The sequence below is a fragment of the Eleginops maclovinus genome, chromosome 8 (genome assembly GCF_036324505.1).
Source record: "Eleginops maclovinus isolate JMC-PN-2008 ecotype Puerto Natales chromosome 8, JC_Emac_rtc_rv5, whole genome shotgun sequence".
NCBI classification, from domain to species: Eukaryota; Metazoa; Chordata; class Actinopteri; order Perciformes; family Eleginopidae; genus Eleginops; species Eleginops maclovinus.
This window is the reverse complement of record NC_086356.1, coordinates 13,569,445-13,584,948: the sequence shown is the minus strand read 5'-3', so window position 1 is coordinate 13,584,948 and position 15,504 is coordinate 13,569,445. Positions and strand designations below refer to the sequence as shown.

Genomic DNA, 15,504 nt, shown 5'->3' with positions numbered 1-15,504 from the left:
CTGAGTCATATTGAGATGTGGTGATGGAAAAAAACTGTTGAAGTTTAGAAAATAAAGTTGAATTAAGATAAACTTCTGCTGCTTAATACTACCTATTCTCTATATTTTCTGTTTAGTGTCTCAATGCTAAAGACCATACTTTACAAACGAGCCATAGCTAGTAATGACAGAAGTCATGTCCACAATATTGTAGAAGTGCATTCTATTTTTGTTAAGTTTTTTTTTTCTTGTCACAATATGACATGTTCAGGCCAATAGGGAAACAAATGAGTAACTTTGCTACTTTCATCATGATTGAATTCCGAAATGAGTGGAGCTAAGTGTTTGAAAGCATCATGCAGTGAAATCTGAAAAACTAAAGACAGAATATCTTATTAAAACTGATAGACATCACAATTAATCGAATGTAAAAACAAATATATTTGCAACAGCAGGTCAGCCAATGTTATCCAATCAACATTTAAATCACCACCATCTGACACGAACAGCTAACTAAAAAGGATTCAAGGCCTGGGTGGTTGGGACACTGAGCTACACACTCGAAATTAAGTGATAGAGACGAATGAAAACAGAAGAAATATGAAAGAAGAGAAAGAGGAGCGAGTTTTTTCTGTGTAAAATCTTTATTATGTGCACAGAACTGTTTGTCAGGGGTTCAGTGAAACACAAGCTGGGTGAGTGGTCCCTTCCCAAAACCACATATGCACTGCAGAGGGCAACTTCAGTTTGACCCACAACAGTGACAAGAGGCACCACTACATTTTGCACAACAATTACACCATATAGATGCAACCCTCCCCTCCCAAATAAAACCCAATGTTAAATTTGAAGCCCAGAAGACCAGGGACAAAACGTCATAAAATAATTCCTCCACATTCATAAAACTGATGGTTGTCAATGAGCGAACTGTAGGGAGGAAAAAAGTTCAACAGCTAAAACAATCCAGCTTCACTAAACCAATCTATCAGGTTGGGACTGGAATGTACAACAGGAGAAAAAATAAATGTAAAAGCAGTGCATGAAACCGCACACGACTCATATTTGGCAACACGAAAAATAACAATGGAAATACTGATGCTACAAGTTTTTGAGTAGTAAGTACAAACTTCACATAAGAATGTTTTACCACAATTTAAAAAAAGAAGTTAAGACTTTACCCTTAAAACAAAAATGTCTTTTCTTCAGAAGTGTACGCGAGCTGGGAGAGTTTTTCCTTTTCTCAGTGTGTGTGTCGGGGCAAAGTGTGAAATGGGAGACTTGATGAGGAAAAAAAATAAAGTTCATCTTGGAATGTATGGCTTGGTCTCATCGCGGGATGACACCAAGCCGAAAGCCGAATCTTAAGGATTTGGCCATGACTGACCCCGACCATTCGGTTCCTCTCCAAAAACAGCAAAGGGGGCGGCGTCTTACATGGAAACCTTTGACACCTGATCTTCCAGTCTGGCGATCCGACGGTCTTGGAGGATGACGCGGTCCCTGAGTGACTTAAACTCTCGGAGGACTTCTTCCAGTTTATCTTCCATTTTCTGTTCCATTTTCTGTCAAAAACGAAAAGAGATTTAGTTCGGTCGACTTCTTAAAAGAACATATTTCAGAAATATTTTGTCCATTTCCTGTATTTAATCTATTTTCAGTCACATCTTGTTGTTGATCTGGAAAATGAGCAGGGATATTAGAGGACAGGAAGCCATCTAGCAGTTACCATTTTTCCCTTGCTGTTCTGCTGAATCATAATCCAAATACCAAAGTATGTGCTGATCCATAACTTTAGAGAATTGTTCCAACCATAATCATTACTGTTAATGGGGGAAGTCCAAATGTCAGCAAAAAAGGCTGTGTGAGAGTTTGAAAAGTGTGACACTTTCATACGAGGAAACATTAATAAGCACTTTTAAGAAGTTATATAAAACACATTCTAAAAAAAGGAACAATAAATGGGAAAGACATGTGCACTCACGACTGAGGGCTGTGGAGAAACGTGCTTCTGGACAGTGGGGGTGGTTTCTGCTTTTGTGACTGGCTTGGTCTCCAGGGCGTTTGTCTTCACCACCTTCAGATCCCGGTTCTTTGTGGAGACATAGCCATCCTTGAGTGAGATCAGGAGAGGGCCGCCGTTCTTCCCAGCGAACCACTCCTCCCCTTCCAGGGCGGGATCAGGGCCGGCTGTGTCGGGATACAGGTCATCCTGGAAGAGATCCGACTGTGTAGGTGGAGCGGACACAAGCATTTCATGAGGAGAGGAGGACAGCGGGGGGAAAGCTTATTATATTAATTCATATATACACAGACTTACCTTACGTGGGACTGTCATGATGATGGGTTCGCATTTTCTCTCGTGTAATTTGTAAAACCTACAAAGAGGATTATTGTTATATTAATAATATCCTAATTTATTATTGTATGTGTTTTATATATTATACAAATATTTTTAAATAAAGTGTTTTATACTGCGTGCTACCATGATTACTATAATACCTTGCAATTTCACATTTGTTGACATCCAGGCCTCTTTTGGGCATGTATCCCATGCCTCTCTGGGGCTCCTTGGTGGAAAAGGTGCTGAGGTAGTGAACATACGGAGCCTCGTCAGTGATCTCAAAGTACCGAATGCTGCTGTCGCCCTGAGGAAACACAGTCACAGCTCAGTTTGTGAAATTCAACATTAGTAACAAGAAAATAGACAGGGTTTCTTTACAAGTCTGATCACCTTTCCACACAGGTAAACAACGCTGGTGTCGGGGTCATAGAAGGGCAGCAGGACCCCATTACTGGAGTCCATTTCTTGAACACATATTGGCTCATCCATGTTGTCCTGGAAGCAAAACATTCAGTATTTGAAGCAACACTTAATTGTGGAGGACCTTTGAATGTCAGGGCACCAAGCTCCCCTATAGACAATGTTGGGAAAAGAACATAGCAGTATATAATTAAATACAGTATAATATACAAGTACATTTAGCTAAGGCTCTCCAAACGAATTTGAAGTAAAAAGCCAAACAAATCATATTCTGCCAATATGTCCTTGTTATTACTAGTGGGTAACTGAAATCATTGTATAGGTGATTTCCTTTGAATTTAACGCCCCCAGCTGGAGCTAAGGTGTAATGAAAAGGAACATTTGATACCCTCGTTACACATTCAGGAAACAGGAAAACTGATGGAAACCCCCTGACAGTATTTGGATTTGTATCACAGCCAAGAAGCGGTAACATGCAACGTTCTACAAGAGTTCAAAAAGAGCAAGCTTAATATGAATAGCTGTGTATATGTGATGCATCAGTGTGTTCAGGATTGAGGGAGATTCCTTCCTCTGACGTACAGTTTTCCACAGGGCCAGTTGGCGTTCGCTCATGCGGCTGAATCCAGTGGTGAAAATATTTCCGTCTGCTAAAAAGATCGCTCTCATTGGTCGAGCTCCTTCATGAGCTTTGTCCTTCTCCTAAAAACAGAAACAGACTCGTCAGACTGGGCAGCCATGTTTGTATGTGCTTTGAGTCAAATTTGGGGGGTGATTCTGGGAAAGATTATTCTACAAGCGAAACATCCAAGCCCCCAAATCCCTGCGGCGTTTCCACTTACCGCGACAACCTTTTTTTTACGGGGGTCGATGACGCGGACCTTTTTGTCCTTGCAGGCGGTGCAGAGCAGGTTGCCATTGCGGCTCCAGCTGACACTAAAGATAACATCAGGGTGCATGTCCTCCAGGTTGATCATGGCCTCTCCCGTGCCCACATTCCAAATGATGATCTGGTTGTCACAACCTAAAATGGACACATGCAGCACAGCCTGAGTACACACACCTCTGTGTCCAAGGGTTATTTTAAGCACCCTACATCACACAAAGCAACACGACAGAAGGCACTCTGTGAGGTGATTGGTCCGATTTGGAGTTCAGCTGTGCACAGTGGACAAATGGCAGACAATAACCAAAACAGTATTTCAGTTTGAGAGCATTGGGTGTACAGCAGGCGGTGGCTGAAGGTTACCTGCACTGAGGAGAACGTTGCGAGCGTTTGGATGCCAAGACACGATGCCCACCCTCTTGGAGTGGCCCTCTAACACGACCACCGGCTGAGAGAGGGGGGTCTCGAGTCCGTTCTCAGTGATCTGCCACACCTGAGCCAGAAAAATAAACAGGTTACATACCAGACAAGACACATAGAAAACATTTATACTAGAATAGTTTAACAGTACTAATACTACAAAATGGAACAGACAGTAGATTAAAGCGTCTTCATCATGCTGACATTTTACCCTAGTTTTAGCCGACCTGCACTGTATTTGTATACAGTTCAATTCATTGGTTTTATTCTTATATTTAACAGTTTTACGTTTTAATGGCTTTCTTGGTTTTATTGCTTTCTTTTTATTTATACTTCACTTGAATGTAAAGCATGTAAAGAACTATTCCTCCTGAATGAAAGACGCTGTATAAATAAAGTGATTTACTGTTGTTATTATTATTATTATTATTATTATTATTATATTGCATACAACAACAAAAAGACGAGAAGTTTTAAAGTGTTATACTTCCAGAGGAAAACGTGTCTTTGCCAGACATCTGGAAATCATCTTTGTCAAAAATAAGCTATAAAAAGACACTACAAACGTTTGCTCTGCTATGAATATTTATTTGATCCAGCACAGATCCTTTAGAGCACTGTGATGTATGCGTCTCTTTTTATGTGCCATCTAACTCTGTTAAAACAAATATTACAACAGGAAGAAAAGAAACCTCAATGCACATGTGATGGTGTTGAGATAAACCGCATCCTTACCATGACTGTGCAGTCCTCCGAGCCGCTAGCGATGACATGGTCATTATGAGGACACCAGTCGATGTCCAGCACTGGGCCTGTGTGACCGCATACTGTAGGGTAGGACTTGTCTATACGGCCAGACTGTGAGACAGAAGACAACTTTGTTACAGAGAGTGTGAGCTGCTTCCTCCGGTAAACTGATACTGGTCAGTGAGATATGAAAATTACTGACAGACAGGGCTAATTTAACTAACCTATAAAAGTTAACTTCACTCCTCTGCAAGACTACGCTATATTTACTGGCTCTGTATGACCATCAAACTTCTGTTGAAATGCGTTGCTAAGAACACAGCACTGCAATAATAGTTGTACTAAAAATACACTCAGAAGACAATTAAATGTATTTTTCCTTGAAAATAAAAGAACTTAAATGTCAGCCAGTATTTCCCAAAGATGAATTGTATTTCATTGTATTACTTTTTGGTGGTTGACAATGTGTGGAGGAGAGAGGGGCACTCACTGAAATCACAAGCTAAACAACAACAGGAAATGCCTTAGTGACATGAATACATATAATCCTCTGGGTTTATTATCACCCTAAAGAAAATTAAATGAAAGGATACAGTAAACCTATTTGTAATGTCTTGATCTCATCATGTTGTCCACCTGAATATCCTAAGGTTAAAGCAGAGGCAGGATATACAGTGAATATAAATCAATTAACCCAGTGGCCTAAAATAAGGACACATCACCCATCCCCTCTGTGGGTATCTTGTGTTCAATGAGTCAATCATAACAGGAAACTCATTGGATGCCTTTAGATACAGGCAGATTCAAACATTGATTATCTGTGGTTTTACTATAGATATGAGCCTCAGGGATTGGTAGGTCACAGCAGCATGGTGCTAGCCTATAGGATTCATTTGCTACATGCACTGAATGCTATACTGTTGCAGTCCAACCGTTGTGTCTCCGGGTAAGCATCACAACCTCTGTGTCCAATTTGGATCTCCAGTTGCAAGTGACATGCATCTATTTATTACTACTTGATAGTTAAGGCCCCTATGTATAGGATTCAAAATGTCAAATCAGAACCAAAAATCTTAGAAAACACCAGGCCGCAATATATTCAAACTTTATATTAAATGTAACTTTTCGTTTAAGCTTGGACCTCACAACTTAACAGAAACGGCCCTTCAAAATATCTGTTTTTGATGGAAATGAGGAGGTGTTCCAGGGCGTCCTACTTTTTGTAAAGGGAGTACAAGAAAGGCTCCTCCCCCGCTTGCGTCTATGATGATGGCAACAAACTTGGGGTTGACGGCACAGAACGAGCTGTCCCAGGTGACCCTGGACACACGAATGTCATCGTAGCACTGGTCGTTCCTCACGGCTTGACCAAAGACATGACGGAACTTGCTCTGTCGCACAACTCGCCGCAACATATCTGTACGGAGAAAAATTACAGTAAGTACAGTAAGAGGGATAGTTTTGATCAGAAATGTCTGTTTCCTTTGTGCATGCAAAAGAAATAAATCAGCATTACATTTGAACTGAACTATTCATGAGACACATTTTCACTGAAGCTGTGTTTACTTCTAGCTACATCTCAATGTAATTTTCCAAACTTATTTAAGACGGATGAATGTTAAAGTTCTGCAACAAAGGTGGTCTCGGAACTCGACCATACAACATTTTACACTTGTATATAATGAGGAAATGAACAGTATCACGGGTATAGCAACTATATAAGAGCACATGTGTACTTATTATCCGTTTTAAGGCTACCTGGTACTGCCTCTGAAAATGTAATTAATTAGCAGGACACAAATCTGCAGCCTGGCAGTTTCTATTATAGAGCAAAAATCACAACCAGGCAGAATATAAGAAAAATATCTAAGGCACGAAACAGAATTGCCATTGGATATTGAACGACATATTTCAGACTTTACTGATATGGTTGCAGGAAAGGGGTTTATTTTGCATTTACAAGAAAATGCCTGCAGTCATGTTTTATTTTTACCAAATGGCCTTTTGGTTACCACAATTCTGGAAATGATCTCAATTGTTGATCTGCATTTAATGATCACATTGTGGCAAAGTGCCCCCTTAAGCATGTTCACCTCTTCCTCTCTTTTGTTCAACTTTGCATACAGCTTCAAGAAAAATGATTCAACTAGACTAGATAATTGTGTTCACTGAAAACTCTACTGCTGACATTTTGAAGTTTGGAAAGACAGGGTTTGCAGCTTAAACATGGAAACCAAACACTATGGGAATTCTCCTTAAACTTGACTTGTTTTAGGATTGTCCTTTTTAAAGCCAAAAATATAGCTTTAATACTTGAAGATCATTTTTCATCATTTCAGTTGCAAGCTATCCTGTGTAATTATGTGGAATAAATAGTGTCTAATTATGCTGCCAGTTTGAAGCGACATACTGAGCTGTTATACAGGCTGCAGGATTTTCCCCCAGTGATAGCACACCACCTGCTTCGCCACATTCAGTCATGAATTTGGAAAACGGAAAGCTGAATCAAAGCCTTTTTGATCCGATGAAGAAAGATTGAGTTTTGTAAATACTTAATACCTAATTTTTGTAATTGTTAAAGGTTTAGGACTGGAAAAACGTTTAAACAGTATCCGGCATTTTGAATTCCGCAAGATTATCGACACAGAAAGGTGTTTTTTTTTAGTTGGTTGGCATAATTAGAGCTGTCTCAGGAACAGGTTTATCATTTTTTATTGATTAAACATAGCTTTAAGGATATTGAATATACTAAGAAGTCGAGAGCATTTAGACAAATGTATGTTTTTTTCAACCCAAACAACTATGTCTGATGCAAAAAAATGAAATGGGCACTAAAAATGTAACTTCAATCATCATACCATTCAATGTCAGAACACATATAACATCTTCTCATAACATGGACATCTATTTTGCATAAAAAGAACTACACTTTCTTTAAATCTAAGTTGAGTTTATGATAATATCCTCCTCTACAACATGTTCAAACACAACATAGAGTAGAGTATGCCAAACGTAAGCCAAAAACAAACTCACTTTCAAAACTTATGTAGAGATGACCCTTTTTATGAATCAAATACTGTACATGGTCATGGATGATTCATAACACCGATCGTTCGTGTTGCTGCAGGGCTGCATGATGCCTGGACAGCAGAAGACTACACACCAGAACAAAGTGTTCCCTCAGCAAATATCGGGTACATCTCTTCAAGAAGCGCTACTACAATTTAAAATATGCATCTGACAAAATGAGCTGCTTCAGCCCCTGATGCCGTACATTAGTGCCATTATTTGCCACCATATTACCACACAACTCACAGTGGGGCATAACAGAGCGCCGTGATGGTGTACTGACTTGTATCAGCAGTTAGAGACTAGCCGACTGCTATAATATTATTTGTCCACTGTAACCTGAGCAAAAAATGATAGCATATTTAAGATAGTAATCGGCCCAGCAGGAGTCTGGCATCCTTGTCTGTTAGTTCACTGTCTGTTTAGACAACGCGATTAAATGGGTGGGCACAATCAAATATGCAATAACCACCCCTTCACCTAAGTCTAAACCCTTTTTATTATACTACCATGATGCATTTTTTGCAGGTTGATGCTGAATAAACATAATTATCCAATGGAGTTGGAAAACAGGTGCACTGTGCTAATGTTAAACAATGGTTGCTAGCTAACGTTAGCTGATACCACAATGCTCGATGCCCCCTCCTCCTTAAAACAAGTCGTTACAAACTCAAATATCACATGGTAACGAGGCTCATGTGTGATTCAAAACTACATTGTCAGCCTGATGCTACAGTAGTATAAATAAAAGACACACATGAATTCAGTAACGCTGTAGAAAAGCGATGGTTTGAGATAACTAAAACTAGCTATGCTGGCTAACGTCCCTGAAACAAGGGGGTGGATCGTGTATGCAGATTCTTGTGAGTAAGCTCCAGATGTGACTATCACTTGTAAACGAAAAAGCATGTGCCTAATTTGAACGTTTGGATGTGTAACAAATGACTTGATAAGTTATGTGATGTTAAGGTGGTGAAGATAATCATGGACCGGGTTCCGCCGCACTGCCCGGCGGCATCTCTGCAGCTGTGCCGGGGCTGTTCCCGTCTGAACAGCCGCTGACACACAAACGTTACACCTCAAACAAGGAGGGGGCAACCTAAGGGGTTGTTTTTGAATCAAAAGATGCACATGACACAATAAGGTTCATGCAATATGTCAATAAAGAGCTGTTCTCGCACTATACAATGTGCTATTTGTGAATGGCTGCTCCACTAGCCTGCCACAGTGTCTTGTGCATCCGAACCATCCGTTAGCTGGGATAGCCACCTAGCCTAGATGCTAACTATTAGCTGCGGTGGACCGCTGCCAGCTGACGCAAGTGCAGATATTTCCACCCAAGGTTTTTGGCTGCTCCCATTCTAAAACCCACCCAGCGAGTTAATGGATGCTGCACAGTCCCGGCCGATAGACCACATGCAAAATGCACAATGTAAAAAAAGACTTTATAGGCTTTCTTACCTCCTAAATCTATGCAAGATTTTCGTAAGCACGGGGGTAATCAATCACAACACATGAATCTGGTAGTTTAGGCGCGCCCTTATCCTGCAGGACGTTGCTCTAGTATCCCCTTGTCTCCACAAAAAAAGATCAGCCGCTTTGTACTTATTCCCCTTTCTGACTGCAAATATATGGCCCGGAGTCCCTGTTTTAAATCTTGAGGTGTTTCTGGATGCCGGTTGATAAATAGAGCATCCCCTGTCTGCTTCTCACCTGCGGGAAACTAGCAATCGTCTACTCTCATCGTTATTAAATTCAATAGGATACGACCGACCACGGCACATGCGCAAAAGGAAAGTGAGATTTCATTTCCCAAGGCTGTGAATGGGGATGGGGCTGCAGGAAAACCGAGTTGTGGCTACATCCTTCTCTGGTTTTCCGAAGAATACCTACTGAATGATTGTTCAGCTATGTAAAAATTGTGGATTTAATTGCCATCTTTTGTATCATGGTCCCTTCCCTTTCCCTCAGTCCAGTCTCACCCCACCCCAGCCTGCATTGTCAAAACACAATAAAGAAGCCCCCCTATAGTCTGTTATGCACCCACATATCCCAAGTACTCTAGCTACTAAATCTATTAACCAGTCCTTCCTTTATAATAATTTTTCTCTATCATTTTACAGCACAATTTACACTCTTTAAATGCAAGTTTCAAAAATTCGTATTGTTTTTTAGTTTTTTCAATCCAATGTTGTTTAATTATCCAGTCCTTCTTACCCGGTCTTCAATTTTGTGGAATTCAAATGTCTGTAATAATGTCAAACAAGTATTAAAGTTCATAATTTACCTTGCAACAATTTGACAAAACTATCAAAACTCCTGAGCCACTTGTCTCTTTTTCCCAGGGCTTTGGCTTCTTTTCAAGGCCAAGAACTAACTTTCACAATTATTGGCCAACACAGATGAGAAGTCCTAAAACAAATCCTACTCGAAGACAATATAGAAGAATGTGTGATATAGCCAAAAGCTTTGCAAATGGAACTTCAAACTTCCATGAAGATGTGACACTCCCAGTTTCTGGAGACATTTTCATGTTTAGCCAACTTTTTAGTGCATTCTTATGTTGATGGCCCTGAGAATTGTACTGAACTTAGATGATATACTTTCTGAACATTTCATTGTTATGGGTAATCATAATCTAATATTAAATCAGAGCGACCTAGACTCATAAGTAGATTGACATTTCATTTTATTAAAATCATGACGACATTAATATTACAGCTGGTTAAAATCATGAATGAATGAGAAATGTTGGAAGAAAAGGTATTAATTTGCACCTCTCTTTACCTGACTTTTTGAAAGGTCAAGGAGTTTGGAGTCTGTCCCGGTATGCATTGGCAGAAAGCGGGGAAACACCATGGACAGTTTCCAAGACTTTCACAGGGATAATAATCCCAGTCACACATGATACTCTTAACACCTATATGTGAAAGAAATATGGGTTCACAGAGAAATCATGCACACACACCAGGACCCAGATTCAAAACCAAGCGCTGTCATTAGGGAGAGGTTCAATTTGGATAACTGTTTGATTATTTGACAGGAAGTTGCAACATTGATTTATTGTTACTGGATCACAGTTCAGATGTGAAAAGTTGTTTTGGAAAACCTTGTTTTGTTTTGTTTTATATTAAATTACTCTCCAAACCAGACAAGGGTCTTGATCGAATTAGACTTGAACATTAAATGTTGTATAACTAGACTTCCTGTTCTTGAATAACTGGCGGAGCATGAGAGCGTACATCAGCTGCTTTGAATAAAACTGTTTAAGAAAAAAATGATGTGCTAAAAGAGCTGTTGTTGCAGTTTAAAAATCAATCGAAACAACTTCAACAGTGTTCCCATTTAAAAGTTATTTTTAGAGAAACTCAAACTTGATTTAAATTGGTTCCTAAAAAACAGAGAATCCTTTAATTAAAATTGTATGATGATATGTGAAGTGAACATTTTTTCACTTGACATTTTTTGGTATTCATTCTGTGGGAAGTACCCTGTCCTCCTAATACTGTATAACACATGTGCCTTTGTGTGTATGAATGCTTTGATAAACCATTGAGGTCATTAAAAAAAGATCAGAACTGAGGATATTTCAAAGTCCTTACCTTTCTTCGGAGGGGTTTGAACTTCTGGTGGCCTCTCTTTGGTTTTCTTTGGGACATCAAAGGTATTCTTAATTTGGGATACTTTCACACTTGGACCCTCTTCTGCCACCCGAACAGGAGCCCTGGCCGCTTCAGGTTTGACCCTGGCCGGATTTCTCTGCATTTGATTTTTTTCTTTGATGATTTCAGCTACAGGTTTGTAAGATCCCACCTCACTGCCACTTCCTGCATTCCTATCACTACTGTGGCTGTCTCTACGCCTATCATGGTTTTCCTCGTTGGCTCTCTCAGATGGGAACTCAGGGTAGATTTCTCTTTTCCTTGAATTAGCATGATTTTGTCTTTGGATTTCATTGTGTGATGGCCTGTCGAGTGTGTTAAGAGTCTCTGTTGAAGTACACCGATTGGGGGGCTTGTTGGCAACAGGAGGAACCGAGCTTTTAAATCTGGATCGTCTCTCCAGGAATACTCTTCTCTCCAACATGTCCAGGTTTGGCAGCTCTTCATCGGGTGACAGTTTTGCCATACGATCACAGTATTCAAAGTCGACCATGTCCCCGTACTGCTCGTCCATTTGTCCTAACGAAAGGTTCTCCCATGGGCTGAGGTCGACAGAGAGCCGCCGTACATTAGTTGGCACTGTGTAAGTGCCCTTCTCATCCCACAGCAAGCACATGTCCTGATTAGTTGAAGTGTAGCACGGAAGATTGTTAAAATCAAAAGTGTGTCTCCTCTTGACCCTCTCCCCAGAATGCAGATGATCTTTGCCTCTCCTTTGCCCATCAGTAGACCTTAACTGTGCAGTTTTGAGCTTTATGAATGGGTTTTTAGGTTTTTTGGGGACAGGCGGAGGTGGACCTTTAACTTTGGACTTTTCTTTTGGTACATATTCATCTTTGGAGTCAATGTTTGCATCTTTAGCCATCTGTGAATTTACCATACTTGTATCAAATTGGGTTTCCTTTGAAGTTTCTCTCTTAGGCATCATATGAGTCAAAGGTGGCGGTGTGATGACGGCAGAAAAACAAATAAGCTGTCTCTCCTTCTTTAAGGTTGCAACCTGTATCTTTTCCTCAAAACCGTCATTGTCTGGCAGAGGACGAGGGATTAAATTGCATTGTTCCTCTGAAAATAATGGATTGTTTGGCTCTTTCTTGGTACACAAACTACCTGCTTTGGCCCTCTTAGAGACAGCATCAGAAAACCTGCTCTGATGGGACTGATCCACATGGGTTTTTTGTGGATTAAATCCTAAATCATGGCTTTTCTTATATTGACTTTCTGATTCTCTTAAAGAATGATCCCCTTTTGACTTCATATCTCTCCTTCCACCCGGCTCCTCCTGTGCAATAAACTGGCCTTCTTCTAAATCATCGGTGGTCTTTCGAAATCTTTCCGCTGAGACGCTGTTGTTTTGTGATAACAGTTGCTCCTTATTACTGTTAGTAAAAGCTTTCTCCTTGCTTTGGTAATTTTGGTTTTGCTCCCTCTCTGCTCTTCCACTCCCAGTTGTCTCAGTCTGGGCAACGACTCCAACATGACCGGCTCCTTTTAGCCGGCACCTGCTGCCTGTCACTTCAGCCAAATGTTCCCCCTTTTCACTCTCAAAACAGACTTCGGCTGAACCCTCAGCTTGAGCTTCCTCACTGTTGTTTATGAGTGAAAGGGAGTCAGATCTTCTCCTGCTTTTCTTCTCATTACCTTTTTCTTCACAGGCATGCCTGGAAGGTCGTGGAAAGTTATCGTCAAATGCAGAAGCGTCTTCCTCAACTCTTTTTTTATGAAGAGACCCTGTATTTGTCTTTTCCCTGAGGCTAATGTATGTTTCCCATCAGATGTCATCCAGGTCCCATCATTGTCCAGCACTACAAAGTCCTCCTCATTCGTGGAATCGCATGAGGCTGTTCGAGTGTCACTACATAACTTTCTATGACCAAGTTCGGATTTCTTCACATTCCCATGCTCCTCCATAGCTGTAGTCCCAGTAGGAACCACCAACTTACTCCTCCAGTCTTGAATTTTGTTCAAAGTTTTACTTGTCTCCTTAGGGCTCAGGACAGTTTTTGACTTCTCTGCAGTTCGCGTGACACTCCGGCTCTCCTTGTCTCCTCCCACCTTTTCTCCCCGGGTGTTCAGAGGGTGCTGCTGCTGACCCTGAGGTCTGATTGGCTGCCCAGTTTGGGGGTCTGTACGTGCAGAAGTGACAGTGAGATCCCCTTCGTGCCCAGTGGCAGGGCTGCTGACACTGAGCCTGCTAATCCCACCAATACCCAGAGGGGTCACAAAACTGCCATCATCCAGATCTCTGCTCTCATCTGGTCGCGCCGTCTCAGAGTGCTCTGTCTCTTCAGTTTGCCCTGACCAATCTGAACTATCGAGCGACTCTTCATCTTTTTCCGACAACTTCTCCAGCTTTTGGCCCATGGTTGCTCTGTCTTGGTATTAGGAAAAGAGAGAGACACATGTGAGACAACCATGTAATGAGGATGGATTGCCTCTCCATCCTAATGAAATGCAATAACAGACTTTGCCTTCTATTTCTAACCATCTTGAACTTTTCTCAATTTTATATACTTCTATACTGCTCACGCTTGCCCTTCCATGCCCTCTCTATTTATCTTCCCCTATTCTGTCATAGAGGAATGCTGTGGTGGCTATAATTAAAGCTCGTCGGACTGCTGCTTGTGAGTCAGGAGTCCAAAAAAGAAACAACACAAGTGAGATAAGGGGTCAGCTGCCAGGTGCCAAGGTCAAATAAAACGCTAAGAGAAAAAACTGGTCTATTCTCTCTGAAAACCAAATGGATATGTATTGAATGACATCAAAGCCTTATTTATATGATATGTGACTATGTAATACTGTTAACATATCCCATCAGAGCCAGCGCAGTGTGAGACATCATGCAGTGTCAATTACTGGTTTGGAGACAAGGCGTGTTTGTGCGTCCCTTCAAACGATCTGAATGTTGATCTTTGTTTTGGTTACGCGGTTTATAAAGGTCACCTACAGTACATGATTCAAGTCACAAGTGCTTTGACTTCTGATCCGAATTGTTTGTCAGGAGGATGAGGGATTTATTGCAATTGGAGAACAGCTCAACAAACTTTAAAGTGGCATGTGGAATGAGAGTATTTTAAGCTTACTTGCAAATGTATGTGCACAAATATTGTTGCATCAGGTGGGGTTTTCAGGAGAATACAGTTAAGTTGATCTACAGTCCGTCCTAATGCTAATGAAGTTTGCTTATTTCATCAGCTGACAGGAAAGTGAGGAAAGAGAGGTGACTGAACCTCTTCACCCTGCATCTGCAATCATGCGCTCTGCTGCTTGAGCTATTTCAAGCCTGACAGGCGTTGAGTGACACCTCATTTCTTACAGGTCCGTCTATTTAAAAAAAACGTGCTTGTCCGCGGATCTTAAATTAAACAATTAGCTTGAGGCTTGAATTCTGTTTTTCTATGAATTATGGTTCTTGTTGTCTGCACCAGTCTTTCTTAACTTGTAGGTGGAAATTATGTTGAGTTGCTAAATGAATTTGAAGTCCCAATTACAATTTGATCATACCAATGGATATTAATTTATTATACCAGCTGTAATCTTTTAACACAAATGTTGAGTGCATAAAAACCAGTTAGAAAAAAAGGATCCAGTTTGCTAAAAGTAATGTAGCTGTTTTAAAAAGTTAGCTAGTTACGTAAAAATGATAGATAAATGGCATCGATGATGAAGGAGAACTTGAGTTTATCTGATGGGGGTACTTTATATTTATACTGTAGAACTTGCAAAATAGTTTTATTTAATACCAAAAGGTTTTGAATTGGTCAAGAGCTAAGTTTTGAGTGTTTTACATTGCCCTTGTTTGACCAGCACCTGACTGTAACATACTGCCCTTCACCCGCTTCCTTAAGTTGATTTAGAGCTTTCTGTTTAAAGCTGCTGACATTGTTAAGCTCTCTGGTTTTCTTGTATGATTGATGTGGCTCAAAACAATCCACAGATGCATGCACTTGCAGCTTTAGTGTATCTAAAGTGTTATTTCG

At 40.6% G+C, this 15,504-nt stretch overlaps 1 protein-coding gene across 2 annotated transcripts; it reads right to left on the bottom strand.

Moving 5' to 3' along the window:
• Positions 1-614: 614 nt before the first annotated feature.
• Positions 615-13,530, bottom strand: LOC134868853 (coronin-1C-A-like). 2 transcript variants are annotated; one of them, XM_063890195.1, is made up of 11 exons: positions 11,465-13,530; positions 6,011-6,210; positions 4,782-4,904; positions 3,990-4,119; positions 3,583-3,764; positions 3,323-3,442; positions 2,711-2,815; positions 2,479-2,624; positions 2,297-2,354; positions 1,961-2,203; positions 615-1,541 (listed from the first exon to the last, which is right to left on the bottom strand). In XM_063890195.1, the coding sequence occupies exons 1-11, from the start codon at positions 12,780-12,782 to the stop codon at positions 1,410-1,412; spliced, it is 2,757 nt and encodes a 918-aa protein (XP_063746265.1). In that variant the 5' UTR covers positions 12,783-13,530; the 3' UTR covers positions 615-1,409. The 2 variants fall into 2 exon arrangements, with proteins under 2 accessions (XP_063746265.1, XP_063746266.1); XM_063890196.1 differs by lacking the exon at positions 11,465-13,530 and adding an exon at positions 9,324-9,630.
• Positions 13,531-15,504: the final 1,974 nt, after the last annotated feature.